Source organism: Atractosteus spatula, chromosome 11 (assembly GCF_055471065.1).
Source record: "Atractosteus spatula isolate fAtrSpa1 chromosome 11, fAtrSpa1.hap1, whole genome shotgun sequence".
In the NCBI taxonomy this organism is placed as follows: domain Eukaryota; kingdom Metazoa; phylum Chordata; class Actinopteri; order Semionotiformes; family Lepisosteidae; genus Atractosteus; species Atractosteus spatula.
In genome coordinates, this window is record NC_142716.1 from 48,639,986 (window position 1) to 48,661,276 (window position 21,291).

Here is a 21,291-nt window from a genome sequence, read left to right on the forward strand (position 1 = left end):
ACTGCATCCAAACTGAAGGCAGAAAAAAAAAAATTAGCTGCCGGGAGAGGTTTCCGTTTCACAAAAGGTCCGTTGTCCGCCAGCCCACAGTTAACATCCCATGTAAAACGCGAAACAGTCTCATTTTTTTTAAAATCTAAAACTCTCCCGGATGCCTACCGGTCAAACCCATTAAAACGAGCGACATCTTTTTCTGACATACGAAAGCGTTGAATCGAAAGCGCAGCACATATCACCCCCTAGCGCTGAAAAGAGGTCGATACCACTGAATATTTTGTGAAACAAAATTCTAGGGAAATGGTGTTTTTTTTTTAAAGAAAACAAGATTACTAATGTTCTTTACACTTGTAGTCATCGCAGATGAATCTTCATTAGAAAGCCTCCAATAAAACGCGAGAGGAAATAATAACATTTACGATTAAAAACGGAATATTAAAATGGTTAAAATGGTTTCCGTTTGAAATCGAGATACACGTCATCAGAGTTTAATAAAGGACAAATTGCATATGGTTAAACTACGGCACGGCCAGCAGACGTATCACCCTGCAGCTCACCCCTGGCAGCCCCCTGAACCTCAGCAGTGTGAGCCTGGCCAGTACCTGCATGGGAGACTCCTGGGAAACACTAAGGCTGCTGCTGGAAGAGGTGTAAGTGGACCAGTAGGGGGCGCTCACCCTGCAGCCTGTGTGGGTCATAATGCCCCAGTAGAGTGACAGGGACACTATACTGTGAAAGGTGCTGCCCTTCGGAAGAGACGTTAAATCGAGGTGCTGACTCTCTGTGGTCACTAAAAATCCCGGGGCGTCTCTCGAAAAGAGTAGGGGTGTAACCCGGGCGTCATTGGTCTTTACCAATCATGGCCTCCTAATAGTCCCCAGCCTCATCACTGCTCTCCTCCCCACTGAGAGTGTACTGGCACATCATCCAGGTGGGGCTGCACACTGGGAGTGGGTGGGGGGATCCCCATTACCTGTAAAGCGCTTTTGATTGGAGTATCCAGAAAAGTGCTGTATAAGCGTAAAGAATTATTAAACTGTAACAAGGTTAGTGTCTACCTTAAACCCCAGAACACAAGCGTCAATAAAACGCTTTTCGGGCTCCTTTTCCCCCAAATGCTTCAGTAAAACCTGCTTTTGATGTCCGATGGAAAGCAGCTGTGATTTTAGGGGAATACAAACCCATCAGGCATCCGCCGTGGTCGTTATGGAAACCGTGAATGAACCCCGCGCACGCCTACAATGCGCCCCCACGTGGTGAGTCACGCGGCAAGCTGGAGGAGCTTGCAGCACGCGCCCGCGACCGTGCCGGCTCTCTACACGCGCGAGACGCCACGGCCGGACGGCAGCCGCGGGCGTGACGTCACAGAAAGGAAATCTCCGGTCCCGCGCGCGTCTGTTGTGACCGCTGGAGCAGAAGAATTCAGAATACATACCAGAATAAAACATTTTTATATATAAACAATTTACAAAATGGAGCATTTAACAACAAGAAAAGCAGTTCGCTGTCTTTCATATTTTGTTAGGTCGACTGTGACATGTCATTAAAACAGAGCCAGCCTGACGTCAATAAAACATTTAAATGTTTCGTTTAAAATAAGCTAATACTAAAAGTTAACAACGTTTTCCTAAGGCCATCACATCCTTTATGAAAGGGGCAGATAGCATTCTTAGATCATTACCCTATTTGCAAACTAATGACATGTAACCTGTCTTTCATGAACACATCAGTCAAGGACTATTACAGAATGAATCACATTATTTCCTGCTTCTCCTGTACAACTGTTACAGATCTGCACAAGAAAACATCACACTGCTGAATTCTTAAATAAATGCCAAGTATATTATAGGTCGATTACTGTTCTTCTGTGCTGAGGTTTCTCCCAAACACCGAGTTCCAATGTTCTGCTCGAAGGTAAACCGGGCAAAAAAAAAAAGCTCGCAAAAAGAAAACAGTCTGGGATAAAGGAAAAAAAATGAAACTAATTTATTAAAAAGTCTGTACATGATTTGGTGTGAGTTTCCTTCCTAAAACAGCTTGATCACTTCAATGGAGTACAAAGCAGTCTCTTCTGACTGTTTAATTTTGTTGATCTCTTGTAGGCTGCTGTGGATTTTTCCCAGTTCAGAGAAAAACTGTACCTTTAAAGGGGAGGAAAAGAAGGTACGCAAATTAAATTTGGCACTTGTACTGGATTCACCCCACCCCAGTCTGGAATTCCTTTTAATTCACACAATTTCTGTCTCCTAATGGGCACACTGGACTTCAAGTCCTTTACCCTCTCTTAATTTTAATAGAATATTACTTTTTTGGACAAAAATGCGATAGCTGCTAATAAAATATTTTCTGTTTTCAAAATGACAAAGCACCCTCAAGATTATCTTTTGCTTAAAGCAAAAGATGTCTGGAGCTCCTTCCCAAGAAGGCACATGAACTCACAGGTACAAAACAGCCAGCACCGTCTGTATCCTCCAAGTACAAAACTACTATCTGCAAGGAGAATCATTTACCTGGGAGTGCACAAACTTGTGCAGGCTATTCAACAACCCCTTCGCTTCCGGAACCATAACTAACACAGTGAAATGGGAGTCCAACAACAAACAGACCCAATCCATGATCTAGAAGGAATAAAAACAAACAAACATTGCAGACATTCAAATGGCCCGTTCAGGCTCGTGACTCGAGAGGCTACAGAAATCCAACAAGCTCCTGAGCTAACCTGAGAAACGGTGGGAGCTCTCACACCAGGCAGCTGCGAGTCCATGTCCCGAGAGCATTTCAAATACAGGAACTGGAGGTACCGGAGAAACAGCTAGAGGAAAGGGAACAAAAGAGGTTTCTGTGTGAAACGTGCAATCATCGGCATCAAGTGCAGTCCTTCCTCTCCATGAATAAAACACAACCCCCCCCCTCTCCCCGACAATAAGACTTCTGTGCAGGTCAACTCCCCACGCAGCAGGGCGGTTAGGGCTGGTGCACTCGTGTGTTTGCAGCAGGCAAGCCGGCTCTTGGGACACACCGAGGACCTCATCACCTCGGGCAACTGGCTCTGGCCAGCGCCCCACAGTGGCTTCACGGCGAAGGTGCAGATACTCACGAGGACCTGGTGAGCCGCGAGATCTTTGAGGTGAGGAAGAAGGAAGTTTTCACTATGCGCCGTCTGGAGGATCTCATTCCTACGGTCCCGCAGTTAAGGAAACAGGGGAGGGAATTAAATCGGAGAAAGAGAACTGACGAGAGGCAGTGACGGCAGTGGATTTGTTTTTAAAGTGCATGTATTGCATAGTGTGCAAGCCATTTATATTTATATTGTGCAATACGACTTTTTTGCGTACTGTTCTGTTCTGGTTTGTTCTTGTGTGTTCTGGACTGTGAGTAACTCTTCTTAGTGCACTTCTCACTGTACTGATTGTATTGTATGTCTTGTATTATTATTATTGTATCATTCGTTACACTGTGGCTGTGTTGTCTGTGTTAAGCTGCTGTTGCACTGCAATTTCCCTCACGGGATCAATAAAGTATCCATCTATCTTCTGGCCTTGCGAACTCCTCACAGCCGCTCGACGGGATCAGGAGCACAGCAGGACGTGATCGCACCCGGTTACAGGACTTTGACAGCGAGGACGAACGCGAGGAGGGGGAGCATTCCGCGACACGGAGAAGACAAGAAGCTCTGGATCTACAACACACAGACTACCAGCTGACATCTGCTGTGCAGGGCCTACGCATAAGGCTACAAAGAATCAAAAAGACTGCAGCAAGTGTGAAATCACTATAACCGAGACATAGAGACCACGCATGATGATTCACTGCCCGAGCAGTGTACAAAAACCACGCAATAGCCTTTGCTCAGAGTAAAGCCATCTCACTTCTACACCTGCTGCTGAATGGTGAGGAGTAGAGCTGGCGCAGGACGCCCAGCTGCCGCACAGCCACAGGGCCTGATGTGAGCTCCTGCTGAAGAAAACCCTCAGCACAAAAAGATACAGAAGGGCCGCCTTCTTCAGGCCCACTGGGCAGGGCAGGTCCAGGGAGTTCCCCGCAGGGCCCGTCGCTGCTCCTGGGGGATCTGTCTGGGCATCGCAGCCGCCCTCCTCCAGCTCCGCGGGGCTGAAGCCATTCTGCAGCCTCCTGCTCCTCTGCCCCTGGGCGTCCAGGAAGGACACGCTGCCCAGATCGACGCTCACTGGCTCCAGGTCGGTATCCAGGACGCTGGAGGACACAGAGGACAGGGATGGCCGCCGATCTGGTTGCACACACGGCCAGCTCACAGCGACACGCTTTCTTTCCTGCTTTGCGCCGCAAGGCTAGAAGCAACCACGCTGTGCGATACTGCGAGTTCAAAGCTTTGGCGTCAGGATTGCGCAAGCAGCACCTAATCATTACAATGACAAGCTAAATATACGAAGTCTAGAACTTTTTTTTTAATGAGCTACATTTAAAGACAAAAAAAAAAGCTTTTGCACGTGGCATTCTACACTCGTCGGATCCCCTCATGATATTCCTTGGACAAGCAGTGAAACTTGCCAGGCAATAGAAAACTTAGCACTTTTTAGCCCGAGAGCACTGGATGTTTCTTAATTAACAAATAAGCACAGTTTTTACACAATGTTAATTGTACTTAAGAATATCTTGTTTTTACATATAGGATTTCAATACTTAGTTCACAACTGTTCATTAAAATTTACAATGTCATTTTCGCACGTCTCAGTCCAGTCTTTACCCCGCAGCTGTTTCATCAAAGTCGACACAGATCAATTCATTAGCCCACTCCCCCGGCTTTTGCAATCGCTGCACAATTATTCCCAATCATCCTATTGATCCGGGCCGGTGCAGTCCAGGAAGAGCCGAAGGGGGAGGCTCGTTCTCATCGCCGCGGCCGGGCAGCGCGGCCCTCTCACCTGAGGAAGGCCTTCAGGCAGGCGCAGGCGATGGCCTCGGGGATGTCGGGGAAGCGCTGCAGGCACAGCTGAGAGAGGAAGTAGTCCTGCTTGTCCAGCGCCAGCGGGAGGAGGTCAGGACACACGCTGGAACACAGCACAGCACAGGGGAGAGGCCGGTCACATGCGGCGCGCTCAAGACACGCAAGGGGTCCCCGTGCTCCGCCCGGGGCTCACCACCGGGCCGCCGAGGCCAACACCACCACGAAAGGAGGAGAGGAAAAAACTGCACATGTGGCCAACAGGGGCTTCTGAGCCCATCGTTGACTTTTAACAGCTGCCAAAACGTCTTTCTTTTCTTAAACTCAGCTCGAGAGACGGTTCTGGATCTCAAAGCCATCGCTACATCAGTTAAGAAAACGATAACGCCAAACTTGCACGGCCGGTGTTTTTGAAGTACAGCCACAGTTTAGAGAGTAACTTCTGCTGTTCCAGGACGTCCCGACAGAATTGACAACCCGCAACTGGATAAGCCTGACTTAAAGGAAAAGGGAGTGACAGGTTTCGGGTTCGGGCTTCAGTTTCACGCCCATCCTCTTAGACGACCTCACGCCCTCCAGTCCGTACTCCCTTACCTGTGGCAGAGGCACTGCGTCTGCACCAGCTGCACCAGCGTGCGCTGAGGGTAGAACGAGGGCTCGGTCTGGCAGCGAGACACCAGCTGTGCTGCTATCTGGCCCACGGAGAGCTGCTGCTCCAGCACAGAGGCGCTGGACAGGAACAGCTGGACCTCCTCCTCAACTCCTGCTTCCGATGTATTCTGAGGGAGAACCAAAGCAATGTGTACTCAATACACACAGCCCATACACGCATACAGCTCGCAGGACACCCTGTGTATAAGAACACTGCCCAGCTGGACACACATCACACCACACAGACACCTGTCACACGGCATCAAGCACCTTAACTGTCGACTAAGCAGTAAACATACGCTTCAGTCACCTGGGACTGCTACGCTAAAAACTAAAAAGTTCTGAAAAAAAACCAGAGAAATATAAATTCTAACAAGTCATGCAGTCTGCATCTTAAATCCATCTCAATTTTCATTATTATGTTCAAATGTAGTTGGGAGGGCAGAAGCAGTACATGCTCTCTGAACACAGATTAAAGATCTCCCATATCAAAATAACAAGGTGGGCACCATGAAACCCACCCACAGTGACACCATCCGTAAATGTGAAATGTTCAAATATTTTCTCACCTTTACACGTTCCAAAACTTGATCGACGGAAACGGCTACAGCTGCGTGACTCTTGCGTGTCTGCTTCTGCGGAAGAAGAACAGATTTTGCATTGGACTAAAAGCAACAGATTTCGGAAAGCATTAAGAAAAATGGAGACACCAGGCTTTCCCAGGCTGTACTGTGGGGGACAGAATGTTGCTACTTGTCAAGCAGGGCAGTCGAGCCACACCTGGCGAGATGCTGCGATGCGCAGCAGGCAAACAGCTGCCGTCTTCAGATCATACTGTTGCCGAACAGGCTGGAACACAACCGCACGCGATCCCCTTACTGATCCCAGGATCCCACCCAGAGGTATCCTGAAAGACCCCAGTGGATCTGCTTCAACACCACGGCTGTGCAGTCTGTCCCAGGCCCCCTTCAGCCTTTTAAATGAAAACCTACTTCCTGATTTCCTGATCTTATCTCCCTCCTAGCTTTACTTGTTTCCTCAAGTCCTGGTTGCACTGTTATTTCCAACCGTGCTCTGGGCTGACTTTCAACACCACAGACGTGTGGTTATTTTGACGTTTTGTCAGACAGGAAGGAAGAAACCCACAGTGCAGCCCCCGCGCCCCCCCCCCCCCCAAAACTGTGATGATCAGGTTAACTCCACCGATCCAGGCTCCAGTCTTACACTCTTCCTGGTCTCCAGCCCTTTCCCTGGCCTGTGAGGCTCGGATGCTTCTCCGTGGAGCAGGGCGTTCCAGGACAGGATGGGAGCGGGTCTCCGAGTGTCTGTCGGGAGAAACAAGACGACGACGCTTTCAAAACCTCGCCCCCCCACCCCCACCCCCGCCTCTCCAGGGGGCCGCGGGCGGGGCGCGGTCCGGCGGAGGCGATGGCTACCTTCGGGGCTGGACTGCTTCAGCTTCCCCAGCGCCATGGCCAGGGAGGAGCTCTCGCACGCGTAGGGCAGGACACTGAGCGACGCCCCGTGCACCACGTACAGCCTCCCGGAGCAACACCACAGCTGGGGAAACAGTGCAGCGGGATGCAATGAGAAAACAAGCAAGTGACTGATTTATTATTCCATGAACCACACTTTCCGATGAGGAAATTCCTCCAGGCTACGACTAAAACGATAAGACTGGGGTACCACTGCAGATTTCCTGCAACACTGTGTAAAGCAACACTAGGACAAAGACGCCTCCAGACACTGCAATGTTAATTTGCTACATACGTGTACTGTTCTGCAGGCACTGATCTTCCCTGGTTACCATCCAGCCTTTCCTGGAAGTCACCGGGTATTCAGAAAACTATTCTTATCTACATCTACCGATGCTCATCTTAGTCAACAGTTACACTGACTTCTCCTGGCCAGGAATCGATAGACAGATAGGTCAATAGGTCAGATAGAACCCAACTGAACTACACCCGCCAGCTGCTTCAAAAATGTGCTCACGAGAATACCTTACCTGTCCATAGGCCCCTCCTGTCAGCTCCTTTGCAGTCTGCAACGTCTGAAAATTTATATTCCAGACACAGAGGAAATCTAGGATTTAAAAAACGGGCAATTAACCTCCAGATGAGGTTTACGGCGACATCTATCCTGAAGGACAGCAAACGAAAGCTGCTGCCTAAAGAACTCTGCAGGAAACACAAAAACAAGTCGAGCAGCTGGGAGACAATTCTGCTCCAACAGTAAACCCGGAGCTCTGCCCAGAGGAGGGGTGTGCCCTCTCCCTCTGCTCTCGTCTGCATTCAGGTCGCCGGGTTCAGCTGGCAGCTGGACGTGACGAACCGTCCACAAGGAGCACAGACCCCACGCGACCCCCAGAGCCCGGGGCGGCACGCTCACCTTTCCCCTGGCTGGAGCCGAGCCCGGGATGGGGGGCCCCCACCACGGCCAGGTGGGCGTCGTCCAGGAAGAGCAGGGCTGCCGAGACCAGAGCCCCCCCACACGCGGGCAGCCTGAGCAGCAGCGTCCTTGGGAGGGCCGACACCCCCTCTGCAGCGGCAGCGGGCACCGACACCAGGGACCGGAATACGGAGCCGTCGGAATCTGCAGGGAAAGGAGGGGGGGAAAAAAAAGCAGGAATTAGACCTCTCTGAAAACAAAACAATGCAGAGCACCAATCTTTACAAACAGGGCCTGCTGCCTTCTACTGCCTGGGCACCTCCAGGATAAAGTCTGCTTCTCACATTCACAGTCTTACACACAGCTTGGTGACGCCCCATAGACCAAGCAGGTTAGAGGCAAAGACATTTAACACGTCTTCAACACAGGGCTCAGCTGTTCTGAATTTCTACACCCAAGCCAACTAGATTTTCTGAAGCAAGAGTAAAAGAAAGAAATTATAGGACTTGCATAGCTTGGTAAATGTCTGCTGCAGCTTGTCGATACTATAGAAGTCAGGAAGATTCATGACCTTGATGAGCCCAGTGTTAGTGACCCGCTTTTGAAAGAAACCTGTTGAAACACTTAAGATACACCTACAGCCACTCAGGCTGGGAAATGAACTGAATGCAGCACTGTCAGTGAAAGCCAAAGGGAACATCATGTGGATCTGGACAAAAGGCAAATCCAAGCTCAGAAGAGGGAATGCCATCAGTCAGAGACGAGCGAACCCTGACGTATCTGAGCCGCTGTGAAGAGTGCAGCTCTTTACACAAGCACCTGTCCACTTACACAAGCACACGAAGTGGAGGTTTCCGCCCTGCAGGGTGGCGGTGAAGCCCACGGGACACGCCCCGCCCTCTGCGCACTCTATCTTGTACTTGTGTAGGACATTGGGCCTGGATCTCTGCAGGTACAAGAGGTGATCCCCACCCTGGAAGAAGAGAGGAACCGTCAGCTGGACGAGGGGCGCAGCCTGGGGACACTGACCGCAGTACTAAATACAGACATGTAGATCTCGGACACGGACACCTCCGCAGGCTGGGGTGCAAGGATGCATTAAAGGCCGCAGACGAGAGAAAGAGATCCTGACCATGTGTTGTGAAGAAAAAAATTGGCAAGCACACTGTAATGAAATACAAACCAACAAACACAAGCAGGCAGCTGTGCTGATGGCATACAGTAGGGGTCTCCACCACATGCCCCTGTGCTCTGACTGTGGAGGGGAAATGCGTGCTTTCACAAAGGGCCCTGCCACTCCTCACTGAGGTGTTACTGTGGGAGCTGCCCAGAGGCCAGCTAAACTGTGACTGGGTTATTCAGATTCTGTTTTTCTGAAGAGGGCTAACGTGACAACACCTGGTGTAACGAGGTGTAACCACTGCCCCAGCCCTCATTGTGTGATTACCAGTCAGCTGGGGGTAAGAAAACACGCAGATTCACCCAGCATGACAGACGGGAGACTACCCTCGCACGCAGCCACATTCACAGCTGGTGGCTGTAGGTGCCGATCAAGAGCACGCTTCTTTTAAAACGAAACAGCAACTTAAATTTCCATCAACGGCAAAATTGGCATAACTCATACATCAGAAAAGACCAAGCATGACGTTTTGATCAACCATCTTTACTAAAAAAATAAATAAAATCCAACGTATTCTCAGCAGTTCTGGCGCAGGACAGTGCGCTCACCTTCTCAGTGACGAACATCAGGACACACTGGGTCCCATCCACAGCACTGGTGCTCCATCTGGACACAGGCACAAAAACACACGGTCAACAGGCCGCCCCACATACTAACGCCCCCAAGTTTCAGGACATCCCACACAGTCAGTGCTGTGGGGCGGAGCAGTGGCTCTGTGGCTCAGGATCTGTGCCTGTGGCTGGGAGGCTGCCGGTTCGTATCCCACAGCCGGCAGAGGAATCCTACTCCGTTGGGCCCCTGAGCAAGGCCCTTCACCCCAACTGCTCCAGGGGCGCCGTATAAATGGCTGACCCTGCGCTCTGACCCCAAGCTTCTCTCCCCGTCTGTGTGTCTCATGGAGAGCAAGCTGGGGTATGCGAAAAGACAAATTCCTAATACAAGAAATTGTATAGGTCCAATAAAGTGAAGAAAGAGTTCAAACATTAAAATTTACCAACTCACTCAAAGCCAGCAGCCATATCCCCCTGCAACTCACAACTGGCAGCCCACTGAAGCCCAGCAGGTGTGAGCCTGGCCAGTACCTGGAGAGGAGACCTCCTGGGAAAAACTAAGGTTGCTGCTGGAAGAGGTGTTATTGGGGCCAGCAGGGGGCGCTCACCCTGCGGTCCATGTGGGTCCTAATGCCCCAGTATAGTGACGGGGACACTATACTGTAAAACAGGCGCCGTCCTTCAGATGAGATGTAAAACCGAGGTCCTGACTCTCTGTGGTCATTAAAAATCCCAGGGTGTTTCTCAAAAAGAGTAGGGGTGTAACCCCTGGTGTCCTGGCCAAATCTCCCATTGGCCCTTACCAATCATGGCCTCCTAATTACTCTGCTCTCCTCCCCACTGACAGCTGGTGTGTGGAGAAGGTACTGGCGCACTATGGCTGCCGTCGCATCATCCAGGTGGGGGTACACACTGGTGGTGGTGGAGGGGATCCCCATTACCTGTAAAGCGCTTTGAGTGGAGTGTCCAGAAAAGCGCTATATAAGTGTAAGCTATTATTATTATTAATTATTATTATAAAGGGGAACTACAGTCCCAATTTCTCAGACTGGTTATTGAATCTCGGTTTCAAAACACATCGACTGATGGTATGGCAAAATCGCGAACTCTGTGAAAGGAACGTATGGCCGCCATTTTGTCAAAAACCTCCGGTCTCGCCAAGAATGAGAGCGAGAGCTCACCCAAACCGCGATGTGAGGCGGCCCTTCCTGCTCACTAGTCACTATAATGACAGCTAATAAGTGCCGGTTGCGCCGCAGACACTTCATTGCAGAAATGTTCCACCTTGATCTGGAAGCAGAGTTAACAAGTAATGTTTTTTTGTTGGCTAAACTGTCTCGCAGTCGAGAGCAATATTTCTGGAGGTGTATTCGCTAGCCTGCTTCTTAACAACGTAATAAGGCCGCTTCACGTCACCAGAACCGTTTTTGCCTCTTTCTGAATCACAAACGACAAGGGCAATATGGCGCTGCGCACACGTGGAAATTCACTCTGTGCTGTGCTGTAAATCTCAGGTTTTACACCTTACTGTGTACATTTTACTTTCACGGGGGCTTGAGCACTGACGCACTCATCAAGCCGATTTCTTCCAACCTTGTGATAGAAAAAGAGCTCCATAAAATGAAAACGCTCTTCCCCTTTGAGAAAGAAGCGGCTCGGGCGCAGAGAGGACACGCCAGCGGGCGACTGGCGAGCACAGGGACGCGAGGAGCCGAGGGGAAACTCGCTGTCGGAACACGGCTCCTCTTCCACGACACAAGCTCAACGCAGGGAAGGCGGTGGAAACGGGGGCCCCTCACCTGATGGCCTCCCCCTCCGACAGGACGTCTTCCACGGCCTGCTGAGGCGCGGCCAGAAGGGCGTCCAGCTGCCGGACCGCCCCCCTCCGGAACAGCACCAGCGGCTCCGAGCCCGGCACGGGGTGGACCCGCTCCACCTCCGCGGACACCTGGGGGAGAGGGGCGCAGCGAGAGGGGGTCGTGCACAGGTACGATAAAGACATGATACCCACACCTTCAGCCAGTTCCTAAACGTGCCCTTTACCCAATCTCATATCAATATCTCTGGCTTCCACAGATCTGCGTCTAGGCAAGAAAGCAAACCACCGCCTTGTTAAAACCGAAAACGGAAAGACTTTCTTTACACAAAGGGCTGTAGGAGTAGGGAACAGTTCCTCCACCATATTGAAGCCAATACTCTGTCATGAAGCGGCCGGATGAGACCCTGGGATTAATCAGCCAACTAATTACCAAAGGTGGCCGGATGTCCCATCGTTTCACCCGCGAGTTCGTAACATAAAAGGTGGGAATACGCAAACATTATACTTACTGTCGCTTTAAAGACTCTGTCAAAATTCAGATCTTCATCTTTCCAGACGCGTATCACCTGTGGAGAACAAAAACAACGGCCCGTTGCTCCTGCGCAGTGTTTCTGCCTCGTGCTCCTGCGCTCAGGAGCCAATTCCGGAGTCAGAAGGTGGCCGGGGTCCGATTCCTGAGGCAGCTCCTTCCGCACCGAGGGGTGAAGGAGGAGAAAGGAAAGCAGGAGACCGGAGAGAAATCCTGCAGGATGCTGAGGGCAGCACAGGAGGTACTGCAGGGAGACTGGAGATCTGCAGGTACATTTGTATAGCAAGTACCGGGTAACTGAAAATCAGGACTCAAGATCATTTTGATCAACCATCTGCCCATAGAAATGCATCCACCCAGGGCCTTTAAACAGAAGTGCCCGGGGCCTACAAGGGGCTTAACCCCCTCCTCCGCCCTGTCTGTCTGCGGGCGGCCAGTCAGCTCCACTGCTGGGGTGAAGGTGGAGAGTGATCGGGCTCCGGAGAGACGGGCTTCAGAATGCCCAGCTGAAGCACGAGGGGAGCGCAGGAGCTGCTGCAGGCAGACTGAAGGTCTGACGGCAGGCAGGCGAGAGCTGCAGTTTTGGATCGGAGACGTGCAGCAGTAGAGGGACTGGAGGCCCTGGAATAGTCCTGGGAAAAGACCGGGTAAGCCGCAGAACTCTGGACCTTGTTAAGCCCATATCCTGGCTTTTTTCGGGAGGGGGTCTGGATGAGATCTCTGGATCAGCGAGCAACCAAACAGGCTTAACAGGCAGAATGGCTTGCTCTCGCCATGGACCTGTGTCTTAGCAGAGGAAACAGTGGGTCCCACTCTGTGAAAAGATTCTTACTGCTCTGCACTGCAAATAAGTTCTCTAGCCACGAAGACAATGCTTCCAGCGCTCTGCAGTCCCCAGAAATCATCACCTTGAAAACATCTCAGCACCGGAGGCACTGAAACTGCTCTGAGCAGGTGTAGAAAGACCTACCTTGTGATCACTGACCACCACATATTCCCCGGTCTGTCTGTTACACACAGCTGGACACGTCAGCGCCTGCCCTTGTCTCACAGTCCAGCTGCCCAGGGGCTTCTGATCCGAGACCTGCGGACACAAGCGCGCCAACCGATCGGAACCCAGGTCAGATCGGACCAGGACTCCAGGTTCTCAAACACCAGAGTTCGGGTCAGGTGCCGAGACTGCAACGCTCACAGAGGGATAGCGCTCTCCGTGACCACTCTGGGGTGTGAGAAAGGCGAGTACACGAACTGTGGGACCATTTTCACACAACCCTCAAGGTCTGCAGGAAAAGCACATGAACTACTGTTCTGTTATTTGTAACTCTGCGCCGACTATCCCGTGCTAACTTCAGAAGAACTAGAAAGACTGCACTATTTAAATCAAGAGTGCGGATAAGTAAAAGTCAAGACTGAATGTATAAAGATGCATTAGGACTCAATTAACAATTAACAGCAAAACGCATGTTACAGCCCCCCCCTCCCAACCAACCCCACAACGCATTCTGGTCAAGCGTCCGCTTCATCGAGCTCTTCCACCTCCTCCGAGCGCGATTTCCCCCAAATAAAATCGATATAATCATGCCGAAGGAAAGAAAAGTAGCTGAATTCAAGAAGCAGCACTGGGAGGGGGGACGCGTGTTCCGCACAGCTGCTCCCAGCGTGCGCACAGAGAGCGAGGAGTCGGGTCCCGAACCGAGCCGGTCATCTTGCCCAGACGTGCTACCTTATAGACTGTGACAGTCCTCCCCGGGTCCGTCACGACGACCTGGTCCGTCTCCCTTCCCTCTGCGACCCCCAGAACCGCAGGTTCGCCCCGATTCTGCCCAGGTACAACTCGGCACAACGTGTACCCCTCATACAGCGAAGCCATGCTGGATGTAGAGTAGGGCTGCAATCGCGACACTTGCTTGACGGCACCGCGGAGCTTCCGGGAGGGCGGAAACCAAACGTGCGCCCCCTGGCGGAGTGGAGTATATACTGCTGAATTCTGTTGCGGTCATGGGTTCGTGGATAATGTTGGGCACTGGTAAAAATATTTACAGGAGAGCGTACAGTATTTTCATCATAGGCAACGTACAGACGACACCAGGCAAGAGCTTAGGTTATTAGAGTTTATTAACTGAGCTAGTGGACTGGGTGGAAAGCAGAAGTGCCATGTTCAGCTCAAGGAATGAGCTGGTTGTGCCGTGTACTGCAGTGTGCATGTGGTCCAACCGATCACGCTCACGCCTCTTGGGAGAAATAGTTAGGGCTCTGGCCCCTTGCCTGCAAGGTGCTGGGTTCTTAAGACAGAAGCTGCTTGTGTGCGCCGCAGTGAAGTGTGTTTCTCCGATTGTGCCGTCTTGCGGGAGTATCCGTGGGTGGGAGAAGTGGCACAGCATGACAACATTTTTGACCGTGCTTTTTTTTTTATTCGTATGATAAAATCTGTAAACAGAGATCTCCAGTTGAGTAAATATCAAACGAGTTAGCGTCTCACCTCAGCGATAGATTTGTTAAAAATCTTCTCCTGCTTGTTCTGTCGAACAGCCGAGTGGTGCTACACAAAGGATGTCAAAACATATTTATTTCTCTTCCTTTTCCTGTCAATACAGCAGTTGCGACAGCAATAGTGACTGATTTAAGGGGGGGGGGGTACTGCAGCCCCAATTTCTCAGACAGGCTATTACTGTAAATCTCAGAAACGAAATACATTCGCCGACGGTACAAATTTCGAATTGAGCACAAAATTGTGATCTTTGTGAAAGTACTGTAAGTCACAATGTCCTCGCAAATCCCTGGTCTCCCCACGGGCAAGAGCCAGAGTTCCCACGAACTGCGAGGTGAAGCGGCCCTTCCTGCATCCCAGTCACCATAGCGACCAGTGCGATGTGATGTGATGTACGAGTGAATAAGTACAGGTTGTGCAGCATAATTTCCGACACGGCCTACATGCAGAGCTAACAAGCAAGTTCCACTTATCGGCAGAAGTCGAGAGCAATATGCCTATTGGATTGAAAGAGATGAATTCACAAGCCTGCTTGTTTACAGTGTCACAGGGCCGCTTCACATCAACGGATGTCTTGTTGCCTCGCTCTGACTCACAGGACATTGCGCTGCAGATACCTGGAAATCTAGGATATTTTGTGATGCATATTGGAGGTTTTACAAGTTACTGTGAAGATTTTTATTCTTTTTTTTTGTGGTTGGAAATGCACTCATCAGTTGCATGGAGATCTGCAGGTACATTTGTGGACGTATGGACTTGTTTTCCGCAATACAGACATACAAAAAACGTCCAACGGTCTCGACGCGATTTCAAACAATACCGCGAATGAGAAAGGAAAAAAAAAACACACATGACCAAACTCCGATTTCGACTGTATTTAAACTTTTATTTACTACAAGATGTAAGAAAATGGGAGATAATAACAACAAACACAAATCAGAAGAAGCCCGAGAGAGCCAAGAATGACTGGGAGCAGCCAGACGAGGAGAGAGCTCCGGGAGATCGCCACAGCCTGCCCTGGATTTATAAGCCCCGCAAAAGCTTGGTCCTTTTATTCAATTAATTAAACAATAACAACAAAAATGAACCATCAGTGGCGCTGACTATAAGTAAACAAACCTGTCAAATCATAGTAACCCCCCCCCCTCCCGCAAGAAGCAAACACAACCAAATAACATTTGACATACAAATGAGAAGTTAAAACTGAAAAGGCTTTTTTTATTTTTCATTCATTTTTTTTCTCCACTGGAATTGCCTACAACAAGGAAAGTCACACTTCTGAGAAACATGCCTCTTAAATTACAAAAAAAAAACACAACAACTCTGACACAGGGACGCCTCAGTCATTAAAACATAATGAACAACACGAGGTAAAGACAGGTTCTGTTGTGTCCTTAATCTCGGCACCTCAGTTTCAAGCTCTCCGTTTCCCCGTGTGCCCAGGCTCCTGTGAGGAATCCAGAACCGTTGTCTGGTTGATAAAAGGCCACACAGGCTGGTCACCACATTAGAAAAAAAGGGACTGCTGCTCTGGAATCAGGCCAGAGCAGGGCCTCCAGACGAATTCAGCGGATTAAGGGGATGTCCTCCACTGACAGGCTAAAGCAGGGGTTCCCAGTTCCGGTGACCCACACACCTGCTGGTCTTCATTCCACTCATTCATTCTATCCCTTTCGTTTTGTAATATTCTGTCTACACTGGGTGGTGTTGTCTGCTGTACTGTGTGTGTCCTGAGAGATTGGGACAAATAATAGTTCCAGTGTACATGTGCACACGGCAATAAACTTACAAAATACAATGGTTCAAGCGCCAACAGAAATCAACAGGTGCGTGAGACACCAGGACCAGGACTGGACACCGCTGGGGCTAGAGAGAATTGAACCTTTTCAGTGCTGAACAGAGAAGACTATGAGGGGACCTCATTTAAGTACTGCATGCAAAATCCTCAAAGGTATCGACAAGGTCAGCCCAACAGACTTCGACAGATCAACAGAGAAAGACGAGCCAGAGGGCACAGTGGAGAGGAGGCACTTCCTTATGGAAAGGGTGGTGGGAGACTGGAAGAAGCTGACCAGCCATGTTGTTGAAGCCGATACCCTGGCTTCTTTCCAGAAATGGCCAGAGGATATCCTGGGATCCTGGGATTAATTTGCACCTAATTACCAAACAGGCCAGCTGGGCCAAATGGCACCCCTCGTTTGCAATCTTTCTTAACGTTCTGGACTGCAGCATTAGAGGTCCTCTGTACAATTCCCTTAATTGCTGTGCATGTGTCACCCTTCTCATTTAAAAATAAAACAGAAATCAGTTTTGTAAGATGAGAAGTTTGACTTTAACGCACAGAGTAGCAAAAACAAAAAAGTGAATTTGAGACACAGGAGGCAGAGGCACAATGAACCCAGCTGCTTCTGTGCTGAATTTCTTTGACCTGACCTTAATCGCCAAGATTAAGTGGTTTTCTTTATTTTGTATTATTTTTAATAAGCTCAAGTTTCCTTTATTTTGTAAGTTATAAATCAAAAGTTAAGTGTCGTAATTGTCGTATGGCTCTATGTTAACAATGAGTGATTATCCCATTAAGGAAAGTTAATAGAAATGTATGTCACAGATTTGGTATACAGATCAGGGGCTACAGTTTGGCATGCAGAAGCACTGAGATCAGTTTGTTGTGTGTTTCTGGAGCATGCTCAGTGGCAGCCATATCACTGCTTTACTGTACAATGGATACTACCTCACCTGTTCTCCCGCATTCTCTTACCTTCATTCAAATTAATTTTACACACCCCGCAAGATCCTGCTGTATTCAGCATCTACAAACATTCTTAGTAGTATGGCAAATCACAAGATAACGAATAATACTTATGTGTACTTCAATACATACATATACTTGTATCCGTGAGTACATGTATGTATTTGTGATCGCTTATGAAAAGCTATCCTGCTTGAAAATGCACTCCTAACAATCAAGCTCTTCAATTGGACGGGAAGTGTTTTTTGTTTCTGCTGCTTCGGTCCAAATGTACTCCATATTTATCTCCTTTGTTTTCTTGTTTTTCAGATATATACTGTATGTACCTTTATTTTCTTCCTAGGAAAAATCTTTTCATATCCTTCCAGTCTGGCTCTGCAGAATATGCAAGGCAACCTCCACTGGCATTCTGGCATTCAACGGACCAGCTGAGACAAGAGAAACTGCTGTGAAAGGTACAACCGATTGGTACAGTGCCCCCTGCTGGACCTGGGTCCAGGGTTCTTCGTGTTACACCAACTCAGAAGACTGCACAGCTCTCCTACTGTTCGACGCCACCTAATTGATTGCTGACACTTCTGCTTGCAGCAAACTAAAGGATTTTAAATTCCAGCAGGTTCCTTTCTTTGAACAGCTTTTAACACTGTATTTTGTAAATTTGGACACTGGGGGTGGGGGCCGTTGGGGCAGGTCTGCTCCTTTGAGCCACGCTTCCATCCAGCTGCTCCTCCAGGACCGCATGGGCCAGGTGAACCCATTGGCCCCCTCTCGCTAGCAGCTTTTCTCATGTTCCATGACAAGCGGGGAGCCCCACTCTGCCTGACAGGGGAGTTCGCTCTGATTGGCACATTTCTCCCTGACATCACTGCAAGCCTGCAAATGCACAGGAAGTCCCAGGATTTGCTGTCTCGCTGAAAGCTGAGAAACGTCATCCTCGACTAATCCCCAACCCTACCCACGGTGGTGCTGTTGCTCAGGGGACCGAGGCCACAGTCCGCATGGGACGTGACCCAGGTTCTAACCTCAGATATATTCTGTCTCAGGCAGTAGTGCTAAACACCCTAGCAGTGGTAATCTTCACAGCTTGAACGCGCTTTAAAAGAAGCTAGTAGCACATTCAGGGTCATCAATCAACAAGATAGAAAATCAATCAGCAAATACTGTACAAATAAAAGATCTATATAGTTCTAGCATTAACGGACTAAACTCAAAATACCAATCAAATCTCAAACGGGAAACAATGGGTCTTATTTAACTGTAGGTGTAAACAGCAAAGAGCTACGTTGTATTACAGTGTTTTACAAATGGCAAGAAAGAATGAAAGCAAAAAGCAGCAACAACAGTGACAGTAAATTCACAGTAGAAGTGACATGCAGGCCTGCACACGTTGTGACTATGTGCACCTTAACTAACAACACAAATCCAATCTGCCTGTTGTGTCGCCAATGTTAAAGAAGCCCCCACGGACTTCACTTGGCACTGCTCCTCTGCAGCCGGATCCCAGTTGCACTGGAACTGCGCACACACGCAAAACACACTCCAACACACAAAGGACAGAGAAATGAGAGAGGCTTCCTGATCTCGCTTTTTTAAAAACGGCTGTGTGCAGGAGGCAGAGAGCAGCGTAGCAGAGCCCTGAGAAGTGACGTCTCGACAAATAGTGATTGCATTTTTTTTTCTCTAGCCTTGTGCACCCCTGAATGACCAGTCAAGGAATAACAACCCCTGCCCCCCCCCCCCCACACACACACATGCCAGGTACAGACACAGTCTGACAACACCTACATTCTTCGCAGACCAGACCAGTGTTCAAAGACGTGGAGACGCAGTGCAAACACTCCCACAGCTCAGCAATATAAGAGCCCCAAGACTGCAGCAGGAGAGGCGACAGCGAGCAGGAAATGGAATGAACCAGTGAGCTCTCAAGCCACCTGCTACCACAGGAGCTCTTCCTTGGGGGCCTCTTTTCAGTTTCAGGCCCACCAGAGAGAGAGGAGACGTGTCCATCCACGCACTTTCGTTGGAACTTTACAGTACATACAGTACACTGTACAAGGACGGGGCTGGGAGCAGACAGAGAGCCACTTAGGGTATTTTGCCAGCTATTTCATTTTTCAGAGAATGGCCATATCCTAGAAAAATACAGGCTTGTTTCCAACCGGCTACGATGCAGTCGGTGCCTTTACAAGCAAATAAAGTGTGTTTGGCATTACAAGAGAAAAAGGGGGGGGGAGCTGCTGAAAGGGTTAAAAAGGGCCCTGCCCAGTGCCAGCAGGACAAGAGGAGGGCCCTGGTTCTATCTATCCGCGTATTATTCACATCCATGGTCTGGGCTGGAGGAACCGAAGGACAGCTCCGGCGGGCACCTTCTCTCAGCAGCGCGGAGGGGTGGGCTCGGACAGGGGCGCGGGGCGTCCCGGGCGGGGGACCCGGCCCACGGCAGCACCCCCCCCCCCCCGGCAGGGACTGGCCAACGCAGAGCACCGTTTCGCGCGCCATGCGGAGCCCGGCAGCCGCCCCCCGGGGCCGCGCCCTACTTGGGAGGCGGGGCGGCCGGCCGGGGCGCGGGCGCGGGCGAGAGCCTGGGCCGCCGGAGGGCAGCCTCCTTCCGGGCCGGGTCGGGCAGGGTGAGCGTCTCCGGGGCGGACTTCTTGCGAGGCCGGTCCTTGGGCACGGAGAGGAACTCGGGGGCCTCGGTGGCCAGGGGGGTGGAGGGGGCGCTGGAGGGGGCGCTGCGCGTGGAGGGGGGCAGGGCGGACTCGCTGATGGAGATCATGGGAGGGAAGACCCCGATCTTCTTGTTGGTGGCTTCCTGAGTCGCTCTCTCGAATTCTCTCACTTCATCCATTGTCATGTCTTCAGCGGATCAGAGGGAAAGAACAGAAGAGACCCCAGTTTAGATTTATCGCTCCCAGGTTCGTTAACTGTTTTTTTTTTTGGATAATTGTTATTTTCAAAGCTATATTCATCACCAGAGCTCGTGAGCGTGCGGTCACTAGTTCTGTTTCTAGATGTCAATATCACTCTCGGCTCGAAGTCTCCCTTCTCATACCGTTTGAAGACAACAGAAAAATACAAAAAGCATTTTTAATGGCAAAACAAAAAGGAAATCGAGATTGAAGTGCTGGTTTTAATGTGGCGTCAAAGGGAAGGGGCGTTTTTTCAGATCGCTCGTACTGTACACTGCTGTCGAGACACATCTTCGATGCGCACAGGTGCGCACAGTCTCTTTAAAATTCCTAAACAATGCACGAAATATTCCCTAACTTCCACCTCGCCCTGGAATCCTGCTAGGCTTCTCCAAAATCTGCTATTTAACACCTCAAGACTGAAGCAGTTCCAATGAACTGATGGACGCCAGTGTACATAAAATAAGAGCCCAAAATCTGGCCTGGAATCTGATCTCCTTAATCCACCATCTGCTGAAAACCTGGGGACAACAATAACTGTGGCCGGTTACGTGGACACGTAGCTCAAGTATGAGCTGCCGCCCTCCATGGTAGGACTTTAAAGTCTGCCAGTCGGTATTCGCGGGCCAATAAACCTTCGGGAAGCCAGCTGTCACAGAGCTGAGCGAAACCCCGGTGATGAGTATAGACAAGAAGGACTGAGGTGTTAAAGGGGTGTGAGGAAGAGGAGGAGGAAGAGGAAGGAGTTTGATTATACGGTACGTCAAAGTAAAAACAAATAAGAAACATACGCTTGCTTTGTCATGGCTCTCTATTTCATCCAGTGAGTTTGTGGAATGTTGCTGCTGTTCATGGCAAACCTTAATGTTGGTTTTTTCATGCATTTGTTTCTCATATTCTCGCACGTCGTCCAAAGTCATATCTGCAAAAAGTTCAAGACGTTGGCAGCTTCTGTTAGGACACTCAAGACGGGGGGCGGGTCGGGGCGGGCTCTGGGAATGGGGTTAGTGGAGCTGCGGGGGCACCGCGCAGCCAGGCGGTGTTGGCAGAAGGGTGGGGGGCGCTGTGGGAGGAGCGAGTCCCCCCTCCCCCCCTGGGCGAGCAAAAGC

The 21,291-nt window shown here is 50.1% G+C and overlaps 2 protein-coding genes across 2 annotated transcripts in view; both read right to left on the reverse strand.

Annotated features, from left to right (window-relative positions):
• Positions 1 to 1,431: 1,431 nt before the first annotated feature.
• Positions 1,432 to 13,914, reverse strand: nol11 (nucleolar protein 11). Its single transcript, XM_088928374.1, has 18 exons — positions 13,760 to 13,914; positions 13,007 to 13,120; positions 12,017 to 12,073; positions 11,488 to 11,636; positions 9,686 to 9,743; positions 8,789 to 8,930; positions 7,958 to 8,161; positions 7,575 to 7,651; positions 7,006 to 7,129; positions 6,794 to 6,894; positions 6,139 to 6,204; positions 5,513 to 5,697; positions 4,899 to 5,024; positions 3,985 to 4,209; positions 3,095 to 3,173; positions 2,717 to 2,809; positions 2,508 to 2,615; positions 1,432 to 2,138 (listed from the first exon to the last, which is right to left on the reverse strand). Exons 1-18 carry the CDS (start codon positions 13,904 to 13,906, stop codon positions 2,025 to 2,027), a joined length of 2,169 nt encoding a protein of 722 aa, XP_088784500.1. The 5' UTR covers positions 13,907 to 13,914; the 3' UTR covers positions 1,432 to 2,024.
• Positions 13,915 to 15,721: 1,807 nt separating this feature from the next.
• Positions 15,722 to 21,291, reverse strand: part of LOC148824263 (cytoplasmic phosphatidylinositol transfer protein 1-like) — an 86,482-nt gene continuing 80,912 nt past the window's right edge. The window contains exon 9 of the mRNA XM_088927979.1: positions 15,722 to 20,129. Coding sequence (XP_088784105.1) covers positions 19,807 to 20,129 — 323 coding nt within the window. The 3' untranslated portion in view covers positions 15,722 to 19,806. The remainder of the gene's footprint in view (positions 20,130 to 21,291) is intronic.